At 38.9% G+C, this 23659-nt stretch overlaps 1 protein-coding gene across 10 annotated transcripts in view; it reads right to left on the reverse strand.

Annotated features, from left to right (window-relative positions):
• The window catches only part of OMA1 (OMA1 zinc metallopeptidase), a 180012-nt gene that overhangs the window by 111903 nt on the left and 44450 nt on the right, over positions 1 to 23659 (reverse strand). For all 10 annotated transcript variants that reach the window (XM_060206283.1, XM_016187972.2, XM_060206278.1 and 7 more), the window contains one exon: positions 8317 to 8466. In XM_060206283.1, the coding sequence (XP_060062266.1) occupies positions 8317 to 8466 (150 nt within the window). The remainder of the gene's footprint in view (positions 1 to 8316; positions 8467 to 23659) is intronic.

The raw sequence follows: 23659 nt of genomic DNA on the forward strand, positions 1-23659 counted from the left end.
TGAGATTCTGTAAGGTGAACAGTGTGTGCTTGTGTACACTGGCCAATAACAACATTTCACTTTATTGTTAAACACTCATACTTTTCTACTTACGAGGTAAAATATTAATGATTCATGCATTTCCTATGCCCAATTATAAATACATAAAAATGATTTACACATGAGTACAAACATGCAGTTTCCTGAAAATTCAAAGAACTCAAAATAAAATGGCATTAAATGAATGTGTTCATGGTCTGCCACTGAGTGATTCTGACATGTAAAAATTGAATGTAATAACATATAGTCTCTGTAAAAAATAAAAACTGAATGCAGTAAATCTGATCGTCAAGATTTAAAAAGCAGTTTACAAATCAAGTAGACACAGAAAGTACTAAGAATATCTGAGAATAAATCCTACTTGAGAGGATGATTATAATAACATTAACTGCAAACAACTGGCAAGTCCAAATCATGTTTTTTCCACAGGTTCTAACATTCTCTGTTCCCTTCAACCCTTTCACTCACCCCCAAGGAGAGAATGGTAGCTAGAACTGGTGAGGCAAGAATAAATTACATTCAGTCCAAATGTTCTTGGTTTGGGGTTTGGGGACTGAGGAGATAGCAGAATTGTTATGTAGAGATAGCAGAATTGTTATGTAAAAGGACTTTCATGCATGAGGCTCTAAGGTCCCAGGTTAACCCTCAGCCCCACAAGTCAGAGCTGAGCAGTGCTCTTGTAAAAAATAAATAAATAAATAAATAAATAAATAAATAAATAAATAAATAAATAAATAGGTAAATCAATTCAAAATGGTTTTGGTTTTAAAAAAATCAGATAAGTTTTTATCTGGACCATCATATGATTTTCCTTATTCACAGACCTTAGCATTATTTAACAGTAATTATAGAAAGTTTCAAGAGGTATAGCTTTTAAGAGCAAACTACAGTCTATCAAATTTAAGATCTCAACATTGTGACTCATTCAAAAACTGTCAGACTATTATACATCAATAGGTTGATGTAACATCTGCTCTTCAATTTTTTACCCAAGTTGTTATGGCAACCAAAAGCATGTAGAATATGTATTTCCTAAATTTAACTGATTATTTCAAGTAAATAAAATTATCTTTTTAACTACAAATAACATTATTACTACAGCCCCATCTTTATCTCTTTTAGATACAAATTGATTATAGGATTATATTTAACTAGGTGTTTACAAGTGCTTTTTTTATAATTAGTTTTTTTATTATATATTTATTTATTCCCTTTTGCTGCCCTTGTTGTTTTATTGTTGTAGTTATTATTGTTGTTGTTATTGATGTCATTGTTGTTGGATAGGACAGAGAGAAATGGAGAGAGGAGGGGGAGAGAAAGATAGACACCTGCAGACCTGCTTCACTGCCTGTGAAGCGACTCCCCTGCAGGTGGGGAGCCAGGGGCTCGAACCAGGATCCTTACACTGGGGCTCGAACCAGGATCCTTACACCAGTCCTCGCACTTTGCGTCATGTGCACTTAACCCGCTGCGCTACTGCCCAACTCCCTAACAAGTGCTTTATCTCAAAATTCACATCATAGCATAGCAAGGATATATATACTTTTTCTAATTTGGTGGATGTATAATTGATTTAAGAACAAAACCAGGGTAGAAAACTCAGTATAATGGCTACGCAAACAGACTCTAATGCCTGAGGCTCTCTGAGGTCCCAGGTTCAATTGCCCTTATCACCGAAAGCCAGAGCTAAACAGTGCTCTGGTTAAAATAATAACAGTAATAGTAACTGATTGCTAGAACAAAACCAAAAGTTTACTTTTTTGTTTTTTTGACAATATGTTGCACTAAAATATTTCAAAAATTGTCCAACTGCTTTGTAGATTTAAATCACTTCCTTTACTTCTCCAGTGAAGACTTCATTCAATCCCTGCCTCCTACTACTGGAATCCCATCTTGAACCAAGTTCTCACTGGGGCTACAGGGTCCTCAACCTCTCCACTCCCTGTTCCCCTCCTTCCAGTCACATGGGTTTCCCTGTAGCTTCTCAAACACACCAAGCTCACCTCTGCCTCTGGCCTCTGTCCTCCTGTTCCCTGTATCTGAAAGGCTCTTTTCCCCCAGACAGTTGCATGGCTGACTTACGTACTTATTTCAGGTCTTTGTTCAAATACCATCTTCTCGGTGAAAAATCTGACCAACCCCATTTCAAATAGCTATTCCCTCAGCCTATAATCCCTATTTGCACATCACCTGCCTCATATGGACTAAACTGCATCCTCCCAGAATTCACGTGCTGAAGCCCTAATACCCAATATACTAATATTTGGACCTAGAATCTTTGGAAGATTAGTAGGGTTAAAGGAGATAACTGAAGATAAAACCCTCGTGGTGGAATTAGTACAAGGAAGAGAATGAGACATGTGTCTACTCTTTCTACTATATGAAAATACAAGGAGACACCATCTGTCTTAAAGTGAGGGAGAGAAATCTCATAAAAAATCAAAGCAATCAGAACCTTGATCTTAGACCAAGAGTCTTCAAAGCTATGAAACTGAATTCCTCAAAAGATGTTAGGTAGGTTTTTTCTTTTTTTAAAAAACATTTTTAAAAAATATTTATTTATTCCCTTTTGTTGACCTTCTTTTAGTGTTGTAGATATTATTGTTGTTGTTATTGATGTTGTCACTGTTGGATAGGACAGAGAGAAATGGAGAGAGGAGGGGAAGACAGAGAGGGGAAAGAAAGATAGACACCTGCAGACCTGCTTCACCGCCTGTGAAGCGACTCCCCTGCAGGTGGGGAGCTGGGGGCTCGAACTAGGATCCTTACACCGGTCCTTGTGCTTTGTGCCACCTGCGTTTAACCCACTGTGCTATCACCCGACTCCCCAGGTAGGCTTTTTCTAGGATGCCTAGAACAATCCTTTTTTTGTCCAATACCGTTCACTGTGATACACAGAACTGAGGTCAAAGAAGACTCCTGAGACCAAGGAGAAGCTCTCTTGCTGCTCCCCTAAGCCTTTTGACCCTACTCCCAATCAAAGCCTTCCATGCCTGAGACTCTAAGGTCACAAGTCAACGAGCTGGGCAGTGGCACACTTAGTAAAGCAGACATTTAACAATGTGGAAGGAGCCAAGTCCAAGGAGCTTGCTTCAAGCTCCCTGGTCTCCACCTGCAGGGGAAAAGCTTAATGAACAGCTAAGGCATTAATACACTGTGGTAAAGAAAACACATTTCTGTAATGATATTCAGGGAATTCAGTAAGGAAAACATACAATTTTGGTTAAATTTTTACATGCCAATGTTATCAAGATTTGTGCTCTCAGAACCACTGAATGTGATTCTCCTGATTTTCATGATCTTTTCTCCTCCCATGGGTCTATTGTACTATAGACTTTGTTGCCCTATCATTTCAATTTTCAAACCACTCTGAGGTCTTTTTCCTTTTGTCACTTGTAATATAAACTCATCTAATCTCACTGCTTCAATTAGCATCCTTTTTAGGCTGTTTCTGGAATTTCACCTCTGGCCTGGACCTCTCTTGTGTTCAAGTAATATATTCCCAGCTGCTTTTGATATATATATCACTTCAGGGATAGTCTGAGGATTACCACAGGGCAGAAGCTTTACCAAGACTATAAATATTGATTGTATTCTTTTAAGGGGGGGGGCTGAAGGGTTGGAGGTGGGGAGAAACCTTAAATAAGACCAAAGCAAAATGTAGTCTATAGTAGTATATAGACTCATGTGACTCTATATACTGCCTGAGGAATCACTTTCATTATAAAAATGATACCTATGTTAGCAGGGAACTCCAATTTCTGAGTTATGACTGTGTATTCTAATTAACAGTATACTCTTGCACTATCAGTTTTACTTCAACCATTGAATTATTCCCAGTATTGTAGTAAAGTTTTATTACTTTCAAATTGAATTTAATCACTTGGGGGGAAATATAAGAAATTACATGAGGTTTTCAAATGAAGTTTCTCAATGAGGGTAGTTTATTTTTAGAAGAAAAACATCTCTCAATTTTTTCATCATGAGTTCACAAGTGTTTTTCCAATAATTTTTCTTCACATTTACTAATCAAGTCACCATTAAGCACTTTAAAAAAATTTTTTTTAAGTATCTTTATTTAGTTATTGGATAGAGACAGCTACAGCCAGAAATCAAGAGGCTAGGGGATGACAGAGAGGGAGAGAGAGAGATGCTTACAACAGTGATTCACCACTTGGAAAGCTTTACCCCTGCAGGTGGTCTAGGGGCTCAAACTTGGGTCCTTGTGCATTGTAACATGTGTGCTCAACCAGGTGCACCACCACCTGGCCCCAAACACTTCTTTAAAACACAATTTTACCTCCTTAAACATCTATAGTTGACAAAAAAAAAAAAAAACACCTCAAATTTAGAAAAGATGTCAGATAAAAGTTGGCTCAAATTTACTAGGCAGTGCTTACGGCTTCAGAGATAGGCTAAGTCTCCCAGGACTGTATGAGGCACTTAGTTCTTGAGTAACACTTCCAAGGTTCTTAGACAGCCCAGGAGGTAGCTTCATGGGTAGAGTGCATATGTGGACCCTGGGTGCAATCTCCAGCACTTCTTGAGAACACAAACCTAAAAATGGGTCGAACTCCATGGATGGAAGAGTAGTGCTCTGATGTCTTCTCCTCTTTCTCTAAAAATATAGGTAAATACCGGGCTGACGGCAGCTCAGTAGCATAATATAAGCTGAGGCCATGGGTTCATCACTGGCAGCACATTAAAAACAAATAAACAAGTACATAAAAGCAAGCTCTTAGAGTTGGCTGGGGAGACAGCAAAATGGTTCTGCAAAAGAAATTCATGCCTGAGGCTCTGAGGTCCCAGGTTCAATCCCCAGCACCACAATAAGCCAGAGCTGAGCAGTGCTCTGGTCTTTCTCTCTGCCCTTTTTCTTCATATCTCTCTCTAAAATAAAATTAAATTAAAAATATTGAAAAAGTTTAGTCAATAATCTTCAGTAAATATCAGTTATTGAGGAAGTACATATATCCCTTTCAAGGTGAATGACTACCATGTACTTTAACCAATGAATTCAGTTGACACTTCTTTCCAATATGTTTTTTCTTAGAATTGATAGTTTAAGTGAAATATGTTTAGGGTAGATCTTCAAAGCCCATGTCTGATTCTCTACAATGCTCATGAAAGGCACAGAACATATCCAAAATTATCTACAAATCCTGTCAAAATATACTCAGAATCTGACCATGCCTCTCCTCTTTGTCTTCTTAACTACTCATCCGATTACTGTGAAAGACACCTAGCAGACTCCCTGGTTCGTCCCATGCCGCACTACAATCTATTATTTTTTTTCTCCATTGTTGTTGCTGTTATTGTTGCTATTGTTGTTGTTGTTGTTGGATAGGATAGAGAGAAATGGAGAGAGGAGGGGAAGACAGAGAGGAGGAAAGAAAGATAGACACCTGCAGACCTGCTTCACCACTTGTGAAGTAACACCCCTGCAGGTGGGGAGCCAGCGGTTTGAACTGGGATCCTTGTGCCAGTTGTAGCACTTAACATGATGTGCATTTAACCTGGTGTGCCACAACCCAGCCCCTTTAATCTACTCTCCATGTAAGAACCCTAATGGTCCCTCCCTATAGAGATCAGATCAAGTCACTTCTCTGCCCAAAACCCTTTACAAACTTTCCCGACCAAAACAAATATAGCCATGTTCTTACAATGATTCAGAAGACCCTTCATGTCCTGATTCCCCTATATGTCAACCATTCTTTCCCTTGCTTATTCTATTTGGCCCAGTGTTTTATTATTCCCTGAATATACCAAGCATATCCTTATTTCAGATCCTCTGTACTTGCTAACTGACCCTCCTAAAATCCATAGGTTGTTCTTTCGTTTCTTTCCTGATGCAGTTCAGTAAGATCTTTCTTGATAACTCAACAGAGACTAGCATGACTTCTCACCCAGTCCTCTTTACTACTTTAATTGATAAACATTAATCACATGAATGAATAATGAATCTCTGATGTTTGAATTCTTTATCTAGAACATGAAACAAACTATTTTTCTTTCAAACTGCATATCTCTCTACTTCTACTCTTCCTATGATAAACCATTATTCCCTGTTATATTATTTTTTACATATGTAGGCATCCTAAAAACACAGTCATATGTTCTTTCACTCTGTATTCCTGCATCTAGCCTTTCTTCTTTACAATAGATACTACCTGTGAGGTTGAATTTAGAAGTTACACTGAAAGACACTATTAAAATATTCCAGAAACTATTATATTATCCTTTAGCAAACAGCAAAGAATCAATTCTTAAATTATAAACAAATATTCTGCTTTCATAATAGATCAGCAAATGCAAGCGAGACAAAAGACTGGGTTTAGAGATGTCCAAAATTCATTTTGTACTGATGTAGAAACCACAGAAAACACAAATACCTCCAAATATTAATAGTGGACTGGTAACAAAATATTTCAGTATAGTCAACAATATTTATACACTCGTCCCATATTTGGGAGCTACTTTCTTTCCTGATCGAGCTTTCTAGCCTTCTTTCTAGCTATGACATCGTCTCCCCAGACAGTAACTTGGATCCACCTGCATATCAGATGTCAAGCTCAGGCAAAAACTAATAAAGTCATGGGCCCTTTGGAATATACCTAAAATAGACCTACTAGATCTTTCCAAAACAGAGACCCCCAAATCTTCATCTGCAATACTCTAGCTTTTAGGCTCATGATTAGTCAAGAATTTGTTTGGCTTTATATGTTAACTCTTTTTTCAGCCACTAGGTTCCAGATGCTAACATGATGCCCACCGGACTTCCCAGGGCAGATGGCCCCACCAATGTGTCCTGGAGCCCAGCTTCCCTAGAGCCCCACCCCACTAGGGAAAGAAAGAGACATGCTAGGAATATGGGTCAACCAGTCAACACCCATGCTCAGCAGGGAAGCAATTATAGAAGCCAGACCTTCCACCTTTTGCACCCCATAATGATCCTGGGTCCATACTCCCAGAGGGATAAAGAATAGGAAAGCTATCAGGGGAGGGAATGGGATATAGAGTTCTGGTGGTGAGAACTGTACCCCTCTTATCCTATGGTTTTGTCAGCATTTCCATTTTATAAATAAAAATTTTTAAAAAAAAAGGTTTTCAGAAATTGTGAAAACTACTTGGGGAAAAAGTTGTTTCAGCTTTATCATTAATTAACTCAACAATAAAAGGACCATGCATCATGTGCTTTATTGTATCTTTATAAATAAATGCCCAGGAAGCAAAATAAAATAGATTTTAAAAATCCCAGCATCACAAATGCACTGAATACTTCTCCCCTACTCTCTTTCCTTGCAGAAATGGGCCCTCACGCATGCACAATTTCACTTCTTCATGAGAAAGAGAGGGGGAGGGAGAGAGAGAAAGAGAGGGAGACATCATAGCATTAGAGGTCCCTCCTATTAGAGGACCTCTCATGTGAAGCCAACGTTCAAAATCAGGACAGCATGCATGATCAGGCATAAAGTCTATCTCGTAAGCTATCTCTCCATCTTAATATCCTTTAGACCCAAAATGTTTATACAATTTTCAATTAAAAATTGAAGTCAAGAAGACTCAAGTAGGATGAAAATGCTGAAAGATTATGTCTGGAATTTTATACTTTCACCAATTCAGTTAAATTATGACATCTGATTTTTAAAAAAAAAGTTAAATCAGGTGATGAAAGAAAGTAGTTTATCTAGTAGGTGAGCTTTGCCACACATATGGCTTGGGTTCAAGTCCCAGCACCACATGGGAGCACCATGACGCTGGGGGGGAAGGACAGATTCTGGACCATAGTTTCTCTCCCTCTCTATCTTTCTATATCTGATGTAAAACGAGTGACAAGTTCATCCCCAAAACAGTAAAATTGCTTATGTATAAGGTCCTAGTACTATAGGAAAAAAGAAAGCAAGAAAGGAAGAAAGAAAGAAAGTAGCTAAAACTTCACCATTGAGGAAAGTCAAATGTACAGTGCTATCTACTTCTGTTCCCTAAAACTTGTGGACACACAGGTTTTCACTTTTCAGTCAAATCATTTACAACTGCTGATGCATAATTATAGTAATCAAAATAGCTGACAGTTTAAAACTTTCTGTGATTAATTAAAAATAAATGACAGCTGAAGACGATGCAAAAAATGATACAGTGAAAATAAATTTTAAGTAAACACACACACACACATACATATATATATATATATATATATATATATATATATAAACATCATAAAATTATGGGATTTTTTTTCAGTATAACTATGTCTTGCATTAAACAGCGTTAGCTCACCTGAGGTATGAGTCTATCCAAGTACTCAGCTCGATTTTCATGAGAAGGGTGTGTAGATAACCATTCTGGCAGCTTGTGATGACGAATGAGGTGATCTGAAAACTCCATCTGCTGCCAAAACACTGAACTGGCTCTTACATCCACACAAGACTAAAAGCAAAATTAATACAAAATTGACTTTGGTTTAAACACAAGCTTAAATTTTACCTTTATGTCACCTAGTATTTTTAAAATATTTTCTATTACCATTTCAATATTTCTATTATCAAGAAACCATGGGTGGAAATTGAAGAATTATCCAAAAGTTCATATGGAACCACAAAACAAACAAACAAACAAAAAAACACAAGTAACCAAAGCATTCCTGAGGAAAAAGAAAAAAATATGGAGGCATCAAGCTCCCCAACTTCAGTTTAGGCTACAGTTTACAATTTAAACAGTGTGATACTGGAACAAAAATGGTCAAGGATGGAACGAAATCAAGAGCCCAGAAAGAGAGAGAGACCCACACATACACAGACACCAAATATATCATAAAGGGGCCAGAAGTGTTCAATAGAATACAGAAGACCTCTTCAACAAATGGTGTGGGGGAAAACTATCAATCGTGTATATAATTGAAACTAGACCACCACTTAACACAATGTACCAAAATTAGCTCAAAATGAATCAAGGACCTGGATATCAGACTTGAAACTATGAATACATGAAAGAGAGGAAGAAAGGAAGAAAGAAAGAAAGGAAGGAAGGAAGGAAGGAAGGAAGGTAGGAAGGAAAGAAGGAAAGAAGGAAAGAAGGAAAGAAGGAAAGAAGGAAAGAAGGAAGGAAGGAAGATGGACAGACTTTAGGACCCTAACATCAAAAACGTATTTGGAGACTCAACCTGATAGGAAAGTGAAATGAAAGCAAGATTAAACAAATGGGATTATATCAACTTTACAAAAATTCTACAAATAGAAAGAAAACTCCACAAGATAAATGGCAACCCAACAACTAGGAGAAGAGATTTTCATATCACACATCTAGCAAGCAGTTGATAGCAAAACATCTATAAAGAACTCATACAAAAGGAGATCATCTGGGACTGCAACAAGACAGGACTAGACTGACTTCAGGACCCCACCAAATCACTGCCACCAGGTTCCAGATGCTACTGTGATGCCAACTGGATTTCCCCCACCAATGTGTCCTGGAGCCCTGCTTCCCCAGAGCTCTACCCCACTAGGGAAAGAGAGAGACAGGCTGGCAGTATGGGTCGACCTGTCAACATCCATGTTCAGCAGAGAGAAACAATTACAGAAGCCAGACTTTCAACCTTCTGCACCTCATAATGACCCTGGGTCCATACTCCTAGAGGGATAAAGACTAGGAAAGCTATCAGAGGAGGGGATGGGATACAGAGTTCTGGTGGTGGGAATTGTGTGGAGTTGTACCCCTCTTATCCTATGTTTTTTGTCAGAGTTTCCTTTTTATAAATAAAAATTAAAAAAAAAGAACTCATACAGCTCTGCAAAGAGAAAATGAATGAGTCAATAAAAAAAAAGTGAGCAAAAGAGCTAGTCAGTGGCCCAATCAGTTAAGCACACAAGGATCCATGCAAAAAAATTGAGCAAAAGAACTGAACAGTTTTCTTTTTTTTTTAATTTTTTTATATTTATTTATTTATTTATTTATTTATTTTCCCTTTTGTTACCCTTGGTTTTTTTTCTCATTGTTGTGGTTATTATTGTTGTTGTTATTGATGTCCTTGTTAGATAGGACAGAGAGAAATGAGAGAGGAGGGGAAGACAAAGAGGGGGAGAGAAAGATAGACACCTGCAGACCTGCTTCACCGCCTGTGAAGAGACTCCCCTGCAGGTGGGGAGCCGGGGCTCCAACAGGGATCCTTGCACTGGTCCTTGCACTTTGCACCACAGGCCCCTAACCTGCTGCGCTACCGCCCGACTCCCTGAACAGTTTTCTAAAGAAGAGATACACATAGCCCACAAACATAAGAGGAATCGTTCCACTTGATTTATCACATATATGCCATGCTCACCTTATACCAGTGAACATGGTATATATCAACAAATTAGGAAAAAGTGTTGATGAGGATGTGGAGAGAAAGAGGAAATTTTGGAGGTGCTGGCAGTGTGCACATAGTACAGCATACACCTTAGCATGCACAAGGACTTGGGTTCAGGCCCAAGCTCCACACCTGCAGGGGAAAATTTTCATGAGTGATGAAGCAGTGCTTCAAATGTCTTTCTTTCCTTCCTCTCTACATACTCCATTCCCTCTTAATTTCTCTCTGGAAGAAAAAGAAAGGGAGAGGGAGAAAGAGATAGACTTCCAGGAAACAGTGGGTTCATCCAGCAATTACCCTGGTAGTGACAAAGTAAAAAAAAAAAAAAAATTAAAAAGAGAAAGAGGACCTCTGTGACACTGTTGGTAGCAATAAAAACTGGTACAACCACTATAAAAAACAGTATGAAGAAGCAAAATGTAAATACCTTCTCATTGGCAATGCCACTTAGTTATTTATCCTATAGACATGGAAAAAATAATTCAAAGGGAGATATACACCACCATGTTCATAGCTGTTTTATTCCTAATTCTAAAATATGGATGCAACCTAAATGCCCATCAACAGTTAACTAGACAAAGTTATAGAAGGTGGTGAACCTGGTTTAGGGTACACATTACAATGTATGAGGACCCTGATTCAAGCCCCCACTCCTTACCTGTAGGGGGGAAAGCTTCAAGAGTAAAGAAGCAGGTCTACAGGTGTCTCTCTTCCTATCTCCCCCCCCTTCTCAATTTCTATCTATCCTATCAAATAAAGAAGAAAGGAAGCCAGTCAGCCAGCCTGCCTGCCTCTGGAAGCAGTGGACTCATTATGCATGAACAGATAGCTCCCCAGGGATAACCCTGTTGGCAATAACAAACAAAAAGTTAGGAAATATACATTGAAGAGTACTACTGTTCAATTTAAAACGATGGTATTGTGTCCTTAGGGACAAAATGGATGGAATTGGAGGAGAATATGGTTAGTGAAATAAGAAAGGAGATGAAAGACAACTAGAGGATGGCTTTGCTCACATGTGGAATGTAGAGGATTGAAACATATGTACTTGCAAGTAAAAAAATAGTTAACTTGTTAAAACTTTGAAAGAACTATGGTGATTATCACTTGGAAGGAGGGTTGGGTCAAAAACCTTGGTGGTGGGTGCCAGGTGGTGGCACACCTGATTGAGCACATGTTACAATCTGCAAGGACCTGGGTTCAAGCCCACAGTCCCCACCTGCAGGGGGAAAGCTCCACAAGTAGTGAAGCAGGGCTTCAGGAGTCTCTCTGTCTCTCCCCCTATCTACCCCTTCCTTTCAATTTCTGGCTGTCTCTATCCAATAAACAAATAAAGATAATAAAAACATTTTTAAAAAACCTTGGTAGATGGAGAACTACACCTCTGTTACTTTATAATATTGTAAATCACTATTAAATCAGCAGTAAAATTAAAAATAAAGTACCGATTAATTTTGTGTATATGTGTGTGTGGGAGGAGTCAGGAGGAGATTGTCAGAGAGACAGAGGGAGCACAAGCAGAGTTCTGCTTTGGGATATGTGATGTCAGGAATTGAACCTAGAAATTCATGCTTGCAAATCCTAGCTTCTGCCCAAGTCGCCTTCCTGACCACTAAACACCTTTATACATGATGTTCTTCTTTTCATGTTAACCTTCTTTTTTTTTTTTTATTTAAAGTCTGTTTTGTCTGATACTAGTATAACCACTCCCACTCTTTTTCTGTTAATTTTCCCTCCTTTTAGGTTCAACTTATTTGGGGTTTTTTTTGTTTGTTCTTTTTATTTTTATTTTACCTTTTACCAGAGCACTGCTCAGCTCTGGTTCATGGTGGTACTGGGGATTAAACCTGGGACCTATCTTGGAGCCTCAGGCATGAAAGTCATTTGCATAACCATTATGCTGTTTTCCGGCCCAGGTTCTACTGTGCTTTAGCACAATTCTGTCTAAAGTCAATTGCAACATATAATTTGGCCATACTTTTCACAATCACTATAAAGAATAGATAGGGGTCTGGGAGGTGTTACACATGTCACCATACTCAGGGACCTGGGTTTGAGCCCCTGCTCCACACCTGCAGGAGGAAACACTTCATGAGCAGTGAAGCAAGTCTACAGGTGTCTATTTTTTTCTCCTTCCCTCTGTCTTCCTTCCCATCTCATTTTCTTTCTGTCCTGTGAAATTTAAAAAAAGGGAAAAAATGGCCACTGGGAGCAGTGGTTTCATAATGTGATACTGAGCTCCAGCTGGTGGCAAAAAAGAAAAAAAAGGGGGGGTAGGGGGACGACATGCACGCGCTCACACAAGAATGATATCAGAACTAAGGTTCTGACATGCAGTGCTGGGAGTCAAACCTGGGCTCTCAAAAAAAAAAAAAAAAACAACAAACCAAGGCCTACCTACACTCTACCTGCTGAGCTACAGTCCAGGCAGGAAGCTCACATGCTTTTACCCATTCTGCAAATCTCTTTCTTTTGATTTTAGAGTTTAATCCATTTATTTTAAAAGCACCTATTGATGAGACTTATGCCATTGTACTGTTGGCGGTTTATTTTTTACGTAATCCTTTAGAGCATCCTTGCCTCTTCCTGCAGCGCTGAATTCTTTTCTATTTACTTGAATTTTGTAGTGAAATGTTAAATTACTTTCTTGTCGCCTTTTGTATATATTCTAGTTATTTTCTTTGTGGTTACTATAAGGACTATATTTAACATCCTAAAGATATCCTAATTTGTACTTATACCAGATAACTTCACAAAAACTCTTTACTACTGTCCCCTCCTCTTTCAGTTGTTACTATAACAAAATTATACATTGTGTGTGTGTGTGTGTGTGTGTGTGTGTGTGTGTGTGTGTGTCACAAAATCTAAACCAACATTACTTTCAACGGTTGTAGTCTTCTAAATTATGTAGATTTGGAACTATAAAGCAAAGCTTAAGTAATACTAGCTTTCACACTAATTGTTTTTCTTTAAATACATTAGCTTCTTAAATTGTTCCGAAAACAAAACAAAACAAAACAATTACAAACATCTTTAAAATGATAATAGACTTTATAGCTATTCATGTACTTACCTTACTTAACATCTTTATTACCATATGGCTTCATGCTACTATCTTTTTAAAAAATATATTTATTTATTTATTCCCTTTTGTTGCCCTTGCTGTTTTATTGTTGTAGTCATTATTGATGTCGTTATTGGATAGGACAGAGAGAAATGGAGAGAGGAGGGGAAGACAGAGAGGGGGAGAGAAAGACACCTACAGACCTGCTTCACCGCTTGTGAAGGCACGCCCCTGCAGGTGGGGAGCCAGGGGCTAGAACCGGGATCCTTAAGCCCGTCCTTGCGCTTTGCACCACCTGTACTTAACCCGCTGTGCTACCGCCCTACTCCCCATGCTACTATCTAACACTCATTCTTACAGAACTATCTTGAGCCCTACTGGGTGGATCTAGTGGGTCAAGAGCTGTGTCAATGGGAGCCGGGAGGTGGCATACATAAGTTAAGCGCACATCAGACAAAATGCAAAGACTAGCGCAAGGATCCAGGTTTGAGCCCCAGGCTCCCCACCTGCGGGGAGGGGGGGTGTTAGGGGGTGGGTGTATGCTTCACAAGCAGTGAAGCAGGTCTGCAGGTGTCTATCTTTCTTCCTCTCTATCTTCCCCTCCTCTCAATTTCTCTCTGTCCTAACCAATAAAATGGAAAAAAAAAAATTGCTTCCAGGAGCACTGGATTCATAGTGCTGGCACTGAGTCTCAGTGAAAACCCTGGAGGCAAATAAATAAGTAAATAAAAATTTTAAAAAACTGTGTCAATAATCTTAGTTTTTCAGGATGTAGGATTCTTGTTTATAGATTTCTCAGCCGCACTCGTACATCACATGTTAGCACTTCAAATGTTATTAGCACCACACTCTAACCAACTGAGCTAACCGGCCACCATAATTAGCACTTAAAACGTATGGAGTCATTTCTGGCTTTCAAAGCTCCTGATGGCAGATTTGTTGCTAATCTTCTTGAGGATCTCTTGCACGTGATGATTCGCTTCTACCTTGCTGCTTTCAAGACTGTTTTGTCTTTTCTGTACGTTAAAGGTTTGATAACATGTGCCTCAATGTGGGCGTCAATTCATCTTAACTGAAAAAGTACTGAGGTCCTTGAATCTCATGTTTTTCATCAAACTTGGGAAAATTTCAGTAACTATTCCTTCATATATTCTCTCTTCTTTTGTAACCCCCAAAATGTGTGTCATTTGGAGGATGGGGTCCCAGAGGTCCTGTAGGTCCTATCATTTCTCTTTTTGTTTCTTTATTATTGGATAGAGACAGAGAAAAATTGAGAGGGAAGAAAGAGACAGAGAGAGAGACAGAAAGACAGCTACAGCTCTACTTCACCAATCATGAAGCTTTTCCCCTGCAGGTGGGAACCAGGGGCTTGAAGACACGTTTTCGCACACTGTAATGTGAGCACTTAACCAGTTACCCACCACCTGGCCCCATCATTTTTCTCTTGTTCCTTAACTTCACTAATTTCTGCTGTCTTGTCTTCAAGTTCACAGGTTCATCCTTTTGCTTGCTCCAATGACACAGGCTCTGTCCAGTGAAATTTCATTTCTGTTCTTGTATTTTTTTAGCTCCAGAATTTTAAGGTTTTCTATCTATTAATCTTCTATTTTATTTATTCATAGTTTGCTAATACTACACATCTTCCTTTAGCTCTGTGAATATGTTTAAACCAGTTTCTTTAAAATCCTTATCTGCAATTAGGATTTTTTTCAGGGGCAGCTTTTGTTAATTAATTAATTAGTTTCCTTTGTTGATTTATTTATTTCCTTTCCTATTTCTTCGTATGCCTTGTGAATGTTGGATACAAGAGATATGAATCAGGAAAACATATTCTATAGTTCCCCAGGGCTTACCATATTTTGTTGTTTTTACTGCTTAGTACTTTTCTTTAATGAATTGTTCTCCACTGTCTCTGTACTGAGGATCACTCTGAGGTATAGACTCAGTATCTACTCAACTCTTTTGGGGGGCCTCTTACTGGGAATAAGTGGTAACTTTCCCCATACAGGCAATTGTGTCTGAGGTGCTGACATTTTCATGCCTGGTCCCAAAAAGAAAAAGTGAAAAACTTTAAAAAAAAAAAATCATTATTATGACTTTTAATAAATAGGTAGAAGTCAAACCTTTAAAGTCCCTGGATGTCACTCTAGCCAGAAAAAGGGTCTGCAACAATGGAGGGAAGTGCAATGACACTAGCTACCCACCCATCTCTCTATCTGTACTACTGGAGTAGAAAACACAACACAGATATCTGATATTTAAAAGACAAGGTCTTTTTGGCCTATCCTGGCATCTGTAAGCTGCTCCATAGACACATGCACAACTGCCTGTCACATGACCGGCTGGGGATGAGTAGTCCTCACTGCGCTAAGAACTACAACTGCCCTGGAGAAAGCACATCTTTTTGTCTGCATCTTCCCCTGAAAGAGTCAGGCGGTCAACAGACGCAGGGCTCCAGAACAGTGATACCAGACAGTTGCTATCTGGGTAATCGCAGTCTCCACGGAGAGATATTGCTCGGACTGCTCTCTTTCTCCATCTTCCAAGAATTATATTGCAATTATTTAGTAGTCCTGAATAGTCTAAGCTGAAAAGAATCCAAGATAGTTTTCCTTATTACCAAAACTATAAATATACATGCATATATATATAAATGTGTAAATGTTGTAACACAGTATATATACATGACTCATAAAAATATGTGACTATCAGAAAGATATATGTGTAACATATGCTTGTGCTTACATATAAAATATGAGTAATATATATATATATACTCACAGAAATAAACATTTTATGCTGGATTCTAAACACATACATGAATAAGTACCTAATAGCAAGTCAACAGGTTCATAATATAAATACAAGCTGACACAAGCAAGCAAAGTAAGTCATCAAAAAAAAAAAAAAAAGAGTTAAGAGTTTTAACTGAATTAAGAAGCTAACAGTGCTTATTGCAATTTCACTATTCCCGGGCAAGCTTTTTCATTTTTTTTCTATTTCAGAGAAAAAAGAAAGGGAGACACATTATAGCACCAGATCTCTCTCCAATACAGTGACACTTACATTTGCTACAAGTCTACTGTTGCTACTTTAAAAAAAAAAAAAAAAAGATTGCTTTATATTTAATCATGTATTTGTTTATTTATTTAGCCAGATCACTGCTCAGCTCTGGCATATGGTGGTAGCGGGGACTAAACTTGAGACCTGTGCAACTCAAGCATGAAAATATGTTGAGTAAACCATTTTGATCTCTCTCCTGCCTCTATTCTTGTCACTTCAAAGCCACAAGGTAACAAAGTTCTAGCCAAAACCTAGGTAAAAAAAAAAAATATATATATATATATATATATATATATATATATATATATATATATACAAGGGGAGCCGGGTGGTAGCGCAGCGGGTTAAGCACACATGGACCTGCGTTAAGGATCCTGGTGTGAGCCCCTGGCTCCCCACCTGCAGGGTAGTCGCTTCACAGGCAATGAAGCAGATCTGCAGGGGTCTATCTTTCTCTCCCCCTCTGTCTTCACCTCCTTTCTCCATTTCTCTCTGTCTATCCAACAATGACATCAATAACAATAACAACTACAACAATTAAATAAGGGCAAATAAAAAAGGAATAAGTAAATATTAAAAAAAAAACTTTTTTTATAAAAAGAATATATCCAAGTAAGTAAAACTACCTGTCTGCAGATGATACGATCCATCATGTAGAAAATCCTTAAAATGCCACAAAAAAAAATTACTAGAATAAATGAATTGACTAAAACTGCAAAAAATGGGGCCAGATGGTGGCACACCTGGTTAAGCGCACACATTACAGTGCACAAGGTCCTAGGTTCAAGCCCCTGGTCCCCACCGGCAAGGGGGATGCTTCACAAGTGGTGAGGAGGGACTGCAGATGTCTCTTCATCTCTTTCCTTCTCTACCCCCCCTCAATTTCTGCCTCTAATAATAAAATGAAAATATTTTAAAAAAAGATTTTAAAAATGCACAAAACAAAATCAACATTAATAGGAATTACTGGCTTCTTATACATTAACAACAAGCTATATATGAGGAATTAAATAACTAATCCCATTTTTATCCTAAAAAGAATAAGATATATTGAAAGGTATTCAATACTCATGAACTTGAAAAATTAATATTATTATAATTCCTGAAGGATCCAAAGTGACAGAGAGACTTGGTAACAATCTCTGGAAATTCTACTGAGATACATATGTATATATATTTTTATAGATATAGCAAAAGTAATTTTTTTATTTTTAACATTTATTTATTTATTCCCTTTTGTTGCCCTTGTTGTTTTATTGTTGTAGTTATGATTGATGTCATTGTTGTTGGATAGGACAGAAAGAAATGGAGAGAGGAGGGGAAGACAGAGAGGAGGAGAAAAAGACACCTGCAGTCCTGCTTCACTGCCTGTGAAGCGACTCCCCTGCAGGTGGAGAGCCAGGGGCTCGAATATTCATTTGGAATGCCAAAGGAACCCAAAGAGCTGAAAGAATAAAAGTAGAGGGAGTGAAAGAATAAAAGTAGACGGAGTCAGGCAAGTAGCGCAGCGGGTTAAGCGCACGTGGCGCAAAGTGCAAGAACTGGCATAAGGATCCCAGTTCAAGCCCCCGGCTCCCCACCTGCAGGGGAGTCACATCACAGGCAGTGAAGCAAGACTGCAGGTGTCTGTCTTTCTCTCCCCCTCTGTCTTCCCCTCCTCTCCCCATTTCTCTCTGTCCTATCCAACAACAATGATATCAATAACAACAATAATAATAACTACAACAATTAAAAAAACATTGGAAAAAAATCATTGAAAAAAAATGAAGAAAAGTAGAGTAATCACATTTCCTGATTTCTAAATAAAATGTAAAGCTAAGGTAATCACAACAGTATAATACTGGCATATATATACAGACCAACAGAACAAAAATAGAGATCTCAGAAATAAACTACTGAATATACTATAGTCCTTAACAAGACAACAAGAAAACAAACAAAGATAAAGAATAGTCTCTTTGGGGCTGGATGGTTGGGCAGCTGGTTAAGCGCACATGGTGCGAAGTGCAAGGAACGGTGGAAAGATCCCAGTTCGAGCCACTGGCTCCCCATCTGCAAGGGAGTCGCTTCACAAGCAGTAAGGCAGGTCTGCAGGTGTCTATTTTTCTCTCTCTCTCTTTCTGTCTTCCCCTCCTCTCTATTTTTATGCTATCTAACAACAATAACAACAAGAAGAGCAACAAGGGCAACAAAAATGGGGAAAAAATCCTCCAGGAGCAGTGGACTCCTAGTGCTAGCACCAAGCCCCTGGAGGCAAAACAAAAAAAAAGTCTCTTGAACAAATATTGCTTAGAAAGTTTGTCATCAACATGCAAAAAAATAAAAAGTATCCTATCTTACACTACACACAAAAGTCAAATGCAAATACATTAAATACTTTAAACTTAAGGCTTGAAATTGTAATGCAAACAAACCAGCCCTAGAAGAAAATAAGCCACGTCCAATCCCTGGCGTTGTATATGCCAGAGTGATGTCTGGTTCTCTCTCACTGAAAAATAAACAATAAAATTTTAATAATTAAAAAAAAAAACCATCTGGGCAGTATTGCAGCAGGTTAAGCGCACATGGTGCTAAGCGCAAGGACTGGTATAAGGATCCAGGTTCAAAGCCTGGGCTCCCCACCTGCAGGGGGTCACATCACAAGAGGTGTAGCAGGTCTGCAGCTGTCTTTCTCTCTGTCTTCCTCTCCTCTCCTCTCTTGATTTCTCTCTGTCCTATCCAACAACAACAGCACAATAACAACAACAATAATACCAAGGGCAACAAAATGGGGAAGAAAAAAAAAAAAAGGCCTCCAGGAGCAGTGGATTCAGTAGTGCAGGCAATAGTGCCTCCTCCCTGGAGGCAAAAAAAAAAAAAAAAAGGAACTCTAGTCATTTGCAACAACACAGACTGAACATTATACTAAGTGTATAATAAGAACATTATACTAAGTGAAATAAGTCAACTACAAGGTGAATGAATACTCCACGATTTCACCTACATTATGTACAAAAGAGAATCAAACTCACAGAAGCAGAAAATAAAATGTAGTTGCCAGTGGTTGGGGGTAGGGAGAAATCGGAAGGTGTTATTCAACTGGCATAATATTTCAATTTTGTGAGCTAGACATGTGCTATACAACAATATACTTAAATTTAAAAGTACTGGATTAGGGAGTCAGGTGGGGTGCATTGGATCAACCTTCCCGTGGTGCATCCCGTGAGTCCCCATTCATTGGGGAAACTGACGATCCTTCCTAGCCCACTGAATCTACATGGATCCCAGTAACTTTCAAAGCCATTTAACTGGCTACGGAAGAAGGGCAAAGGCTAGAAGAAGAAGGGAGTCAGGCAGTAGTGCAGCGGATTAAGTGCATGTGGCGCAACGCACAAGAACCAGAGCAAAGATCCCAGTTCGAAACCCCGGCTCCCCAACTATAGGGGAGTCACTTCACAGGCAGTGAAGCAGGAAATGACTCCCTGTGTCTTTCTTTCCCCCTCTCTGTCTTTCCCTCCTCTCTCCATTTCTCTGTCCTATCCAACAACAATGACAACTATAATAACTACAACAATTAAAAAAAACAAGGGCAAGAAAAGGGAATAAATTTTTTTAAATACCAGATTAAATCCTTAAAATTACAGAGTGTGTTTCTCAGGTTAAAAGTTCTTATCCAACAAGGGCAACAAAAGGGGGAAAAAAATGGCCTCCAGGAGCAGTGGATTCATGGTGCAGGCACCGAGCCCAGCAATAACCCTGGAGGAAAGAAAAAAAAAAAAAGTTCTTATCACAGAAAATGAAGTGTTAAAGACAGATCAGAATTAAAATATTTTAAAATGAATATTTGGCCCTTCACAAGTCTAATTCATTGGTCATTACTAACATCATGGCACAATTAGAACTTACATGTATTAAGACAAGATGAGTCTCTTTCTAGATAACATTTTCTTCACTTTTTAGAAATAAAGTTAAGAATGAACCTAGGGCCTCCGTGATGACAGATACAGCTTAGCTGACTCTCTAGCCCAACTTTTATTCTATTCTATTCGTTTTTATCATTATTATTATTATTGCCTCCAAGGTTATTGCTGCGGCTCTGTGCCTGCACTACAAATCTACTGCTCCTGGAGGCCAGTTTTTCCCCTTTTTGTTGCCCTTGTTGTTTATCATTGTTGTTATTATTACTGTTGTCATTGCTATCATTGTTGATGGATAGGACAGAGAGAAATGGAGAGAGGAGGGGAAGACAGAGAGGGAGAGAGAAAGACACCTGCAGACCTGCTTCACCACTTGTGAAGCAGCCCCCTTGCAGGTGGGGAGCTGGGGGCTCGAACTGGGATCCTGAGGTCGGTCTTTGCGCTTTTCGCCATGTGCCCTTAACCTGCTGTGCTACTGCCCGGTCCCCTGTTCTATTCTTTTAGAGAGAACGGGAAAGGTTAGAGGTTGGGGGTTACCATACCACTGTTCTCTCATTCATGAAGGTCAGCCCCTTTTTGTTCTTGGTGCTCTCATGTGGCACAGAGGTCTAGCCAACCTAGGACCTGATGCAGGGAATACATATCATGCATCTTTTTTTCTTTTTAATGACAAACTGAGTTTTGTTCATTTTGTTTTTGTTTTTTTTTTAATAATTTATTTTGGACAGAGAGAGAAGTTGAGAGAGAAGGGGGAGATAGAGAGGGTGAATGAAAAAGACGCCTGCAGCACTATTTCATGCCTCATGAAGCTTCTCCCCTGCAGGTGAGGACCAGGGGTTGAACCAAGTCCTTTCAAAACTGTAATATGTGCACTTAGCCACGTATACCACTGTCTAGCCCCAATATATCCCTTTTTAAAACACAACTAGCCATGGCCACAGCTGAACATGAACATCAAGGAAGAGTTTTAGTGAGATACATTTGCACTAGAAAATTACCTGAGAAGGAACAATGGGATAATGATGAGAACAGATGTAATGATTAGACCAGAAGTGACCTGGGTTCAAAATGTCAGTTACTTCTTTACTCAGTATGTGACACAATATACCAGGTACTATCCTAAATGTGTCATAAATGTGAACTTATTATATTAACTCACTTAATCAAAATTACCTCACAGGGTGTTATTATGCTTATTTTTGATAGACAAGATGAGGAATTGAAAGAGGTCAGAGGTCAAATAATTTGACATAGGGCACAAAGCTAGTAATTAATAGAGTCATGACTAAAAGCCAGACAGAGTGGTTCTACAGTTTGTGACCTTGGACCAATAATTTGGTCTTTGGGGTTTTTAAATACACATGTAAAACTGAAATTAAAATAAAGGATGTCTAGGGTTAAATGTAATACCTCTTATAGAGCCACCAGCCGTTGCCAACGTTAGACCATAGTGTGATGTTTCCATTTCTCCTTTCCTCTGGTGAGCAACCAAAAGGCTATACGTATTACAGGATGCTATCTTTGGTTATGATATCATCAATTTACAAGTGAAGAAGGATCTAGTTGAATTCAGCCTACCATATCAATAAACATGAATATGCATGAAGAGACACATTAACTGGCAAATAATGTGCTAATAATCTCCAGTTAGAAACTTAGTGGGTGGGATACAGCATGTGGAAGAGCACAGTAACGTAAGAGTTGTTCCTGGGAGTCGGGCGGCAGCACAACGGGTTAAGCGCACATGGTGCAAAGCGCAAGGACCAGCAGTCAGTATAACAATCCAGATTGGAGCCCCCAGTTCCCCACCTGCAGGGGAGTCACTTCACAAGCCATGAAGCAGGTCTGCAGGTGTCTGTCTTTCTCTCCCCCTCTCTGTCCTTCCCTCCTCTCTCCATTTCTCTCTGTCCTATCCAACAACGACATCAATAACAACAATAATAATAACTGCAATTAAAAAAATGTTCCTGTATTATAGACATTTCCCATAACAATGCTAAAGGAAAGTGTATAAATACATCTAGACCTAATATCCATAAACCAGGGCAAAATATATACCTGAAAGCAGAAGTACACTAGAGTTTGCAGTGAGTGCCCCCAACACTTCATCTCCACTATTCCAACCTTTGGGTCTATGATTCTTCAACAATTTGTTTGGTTTTGTATGTTAATTCTCTTTTCAGCCACCAGGTTCCAGATGCCATCAGGATGCTGGCCAGGCTTCCCTGGACAGACGACCCCACCAATGTGTCCTGGAGCTCCGCTTCCCCAGAGACACACCCTACTAGGGACAGAGAGAGGCAGACTGGGAGTATGGATCAACCAGTCAACACCCATGTTCAGCGGGGAAGCAATTACAGAAGCCAGACCTTCTACCTTCTGCAACCCACAACGACCCTGGGTCCATGCTCCCAGAGGCATAAAGAATGGGAAAGCTATTGGAGAGGGGATGGGATATGGAGATTGAGTGGAGGAAATCGTGTGGAGTTGTACCCCTCCTATCCTACGGTTTTGTTAATGTCTCCTTTCTTAAATAAATAAATAAATAAAAAGAGTTGTTCCTGTATTATAGACATTTCCCAAAACAATGCTAAAGGAAAGTGTACAAATAGATTTAGACCTAATATTCCCAACCTGTAGCCAAAATTTACATTAGCTATACAAAAATTAAAAGTGTCTCTAAACTTTTGCTTTTTTCTATTCACCTAGGCTTTGCCATTCATTGTAAATTCTGGAATCAGCAGTTTCAAATCATTGTTTCTTTGCTATGATGTTAACTGTTCCACTTGTCCCAATCAGATTGGCATTCTCTGCTATATTTCACATATACTAGTAGTAAGTAAAATAGCCAGAGTAGGTTATTGGACAAATCACTTCTCTTTGCATCTTTATTTCCTTAACTGTAAAAGGAGGGTACAGGCTAGATTATCTTCAATTTTCCTCCCTGCTATAAAGTCTATGATTCTATAATCTGCTATCATATAGGAAATTTAGAATGTCTGAAAATTTAGTGTTGAATTTTCTTAATTTTGAGATGAGATTTTGCTCATTACCTATAATCCTCACTAGGTGGTGCTATCTGCATAGTTATTGACGTTTCTGGAAAATCAGTTCTTGGTCTCAATAGGAACACTTACTGACATTGGGACTGGATAATTCCTCTCTGTGGAGAGCTCTCCAGGGACCACAGAAATCTATCTAATCATGTCCATAAACAATAGAAATCTCCACCTCTCCAGCCCTGTGACAATCAAA

This window comes from Erinaceus europaeus, chromosome 13 (assembly GCF_950295315.1).
Source record: "Erinaceus europaeus chromosome 13, mEriEur2.1, whole genome shotgun sequence".
Lineage (NCBI taxonomy): Eukaryota > Metazoa > Chordata > Mammalia > Eulipotyphla > Erinaceidae > Erinaceus > Erinaceus europaeus.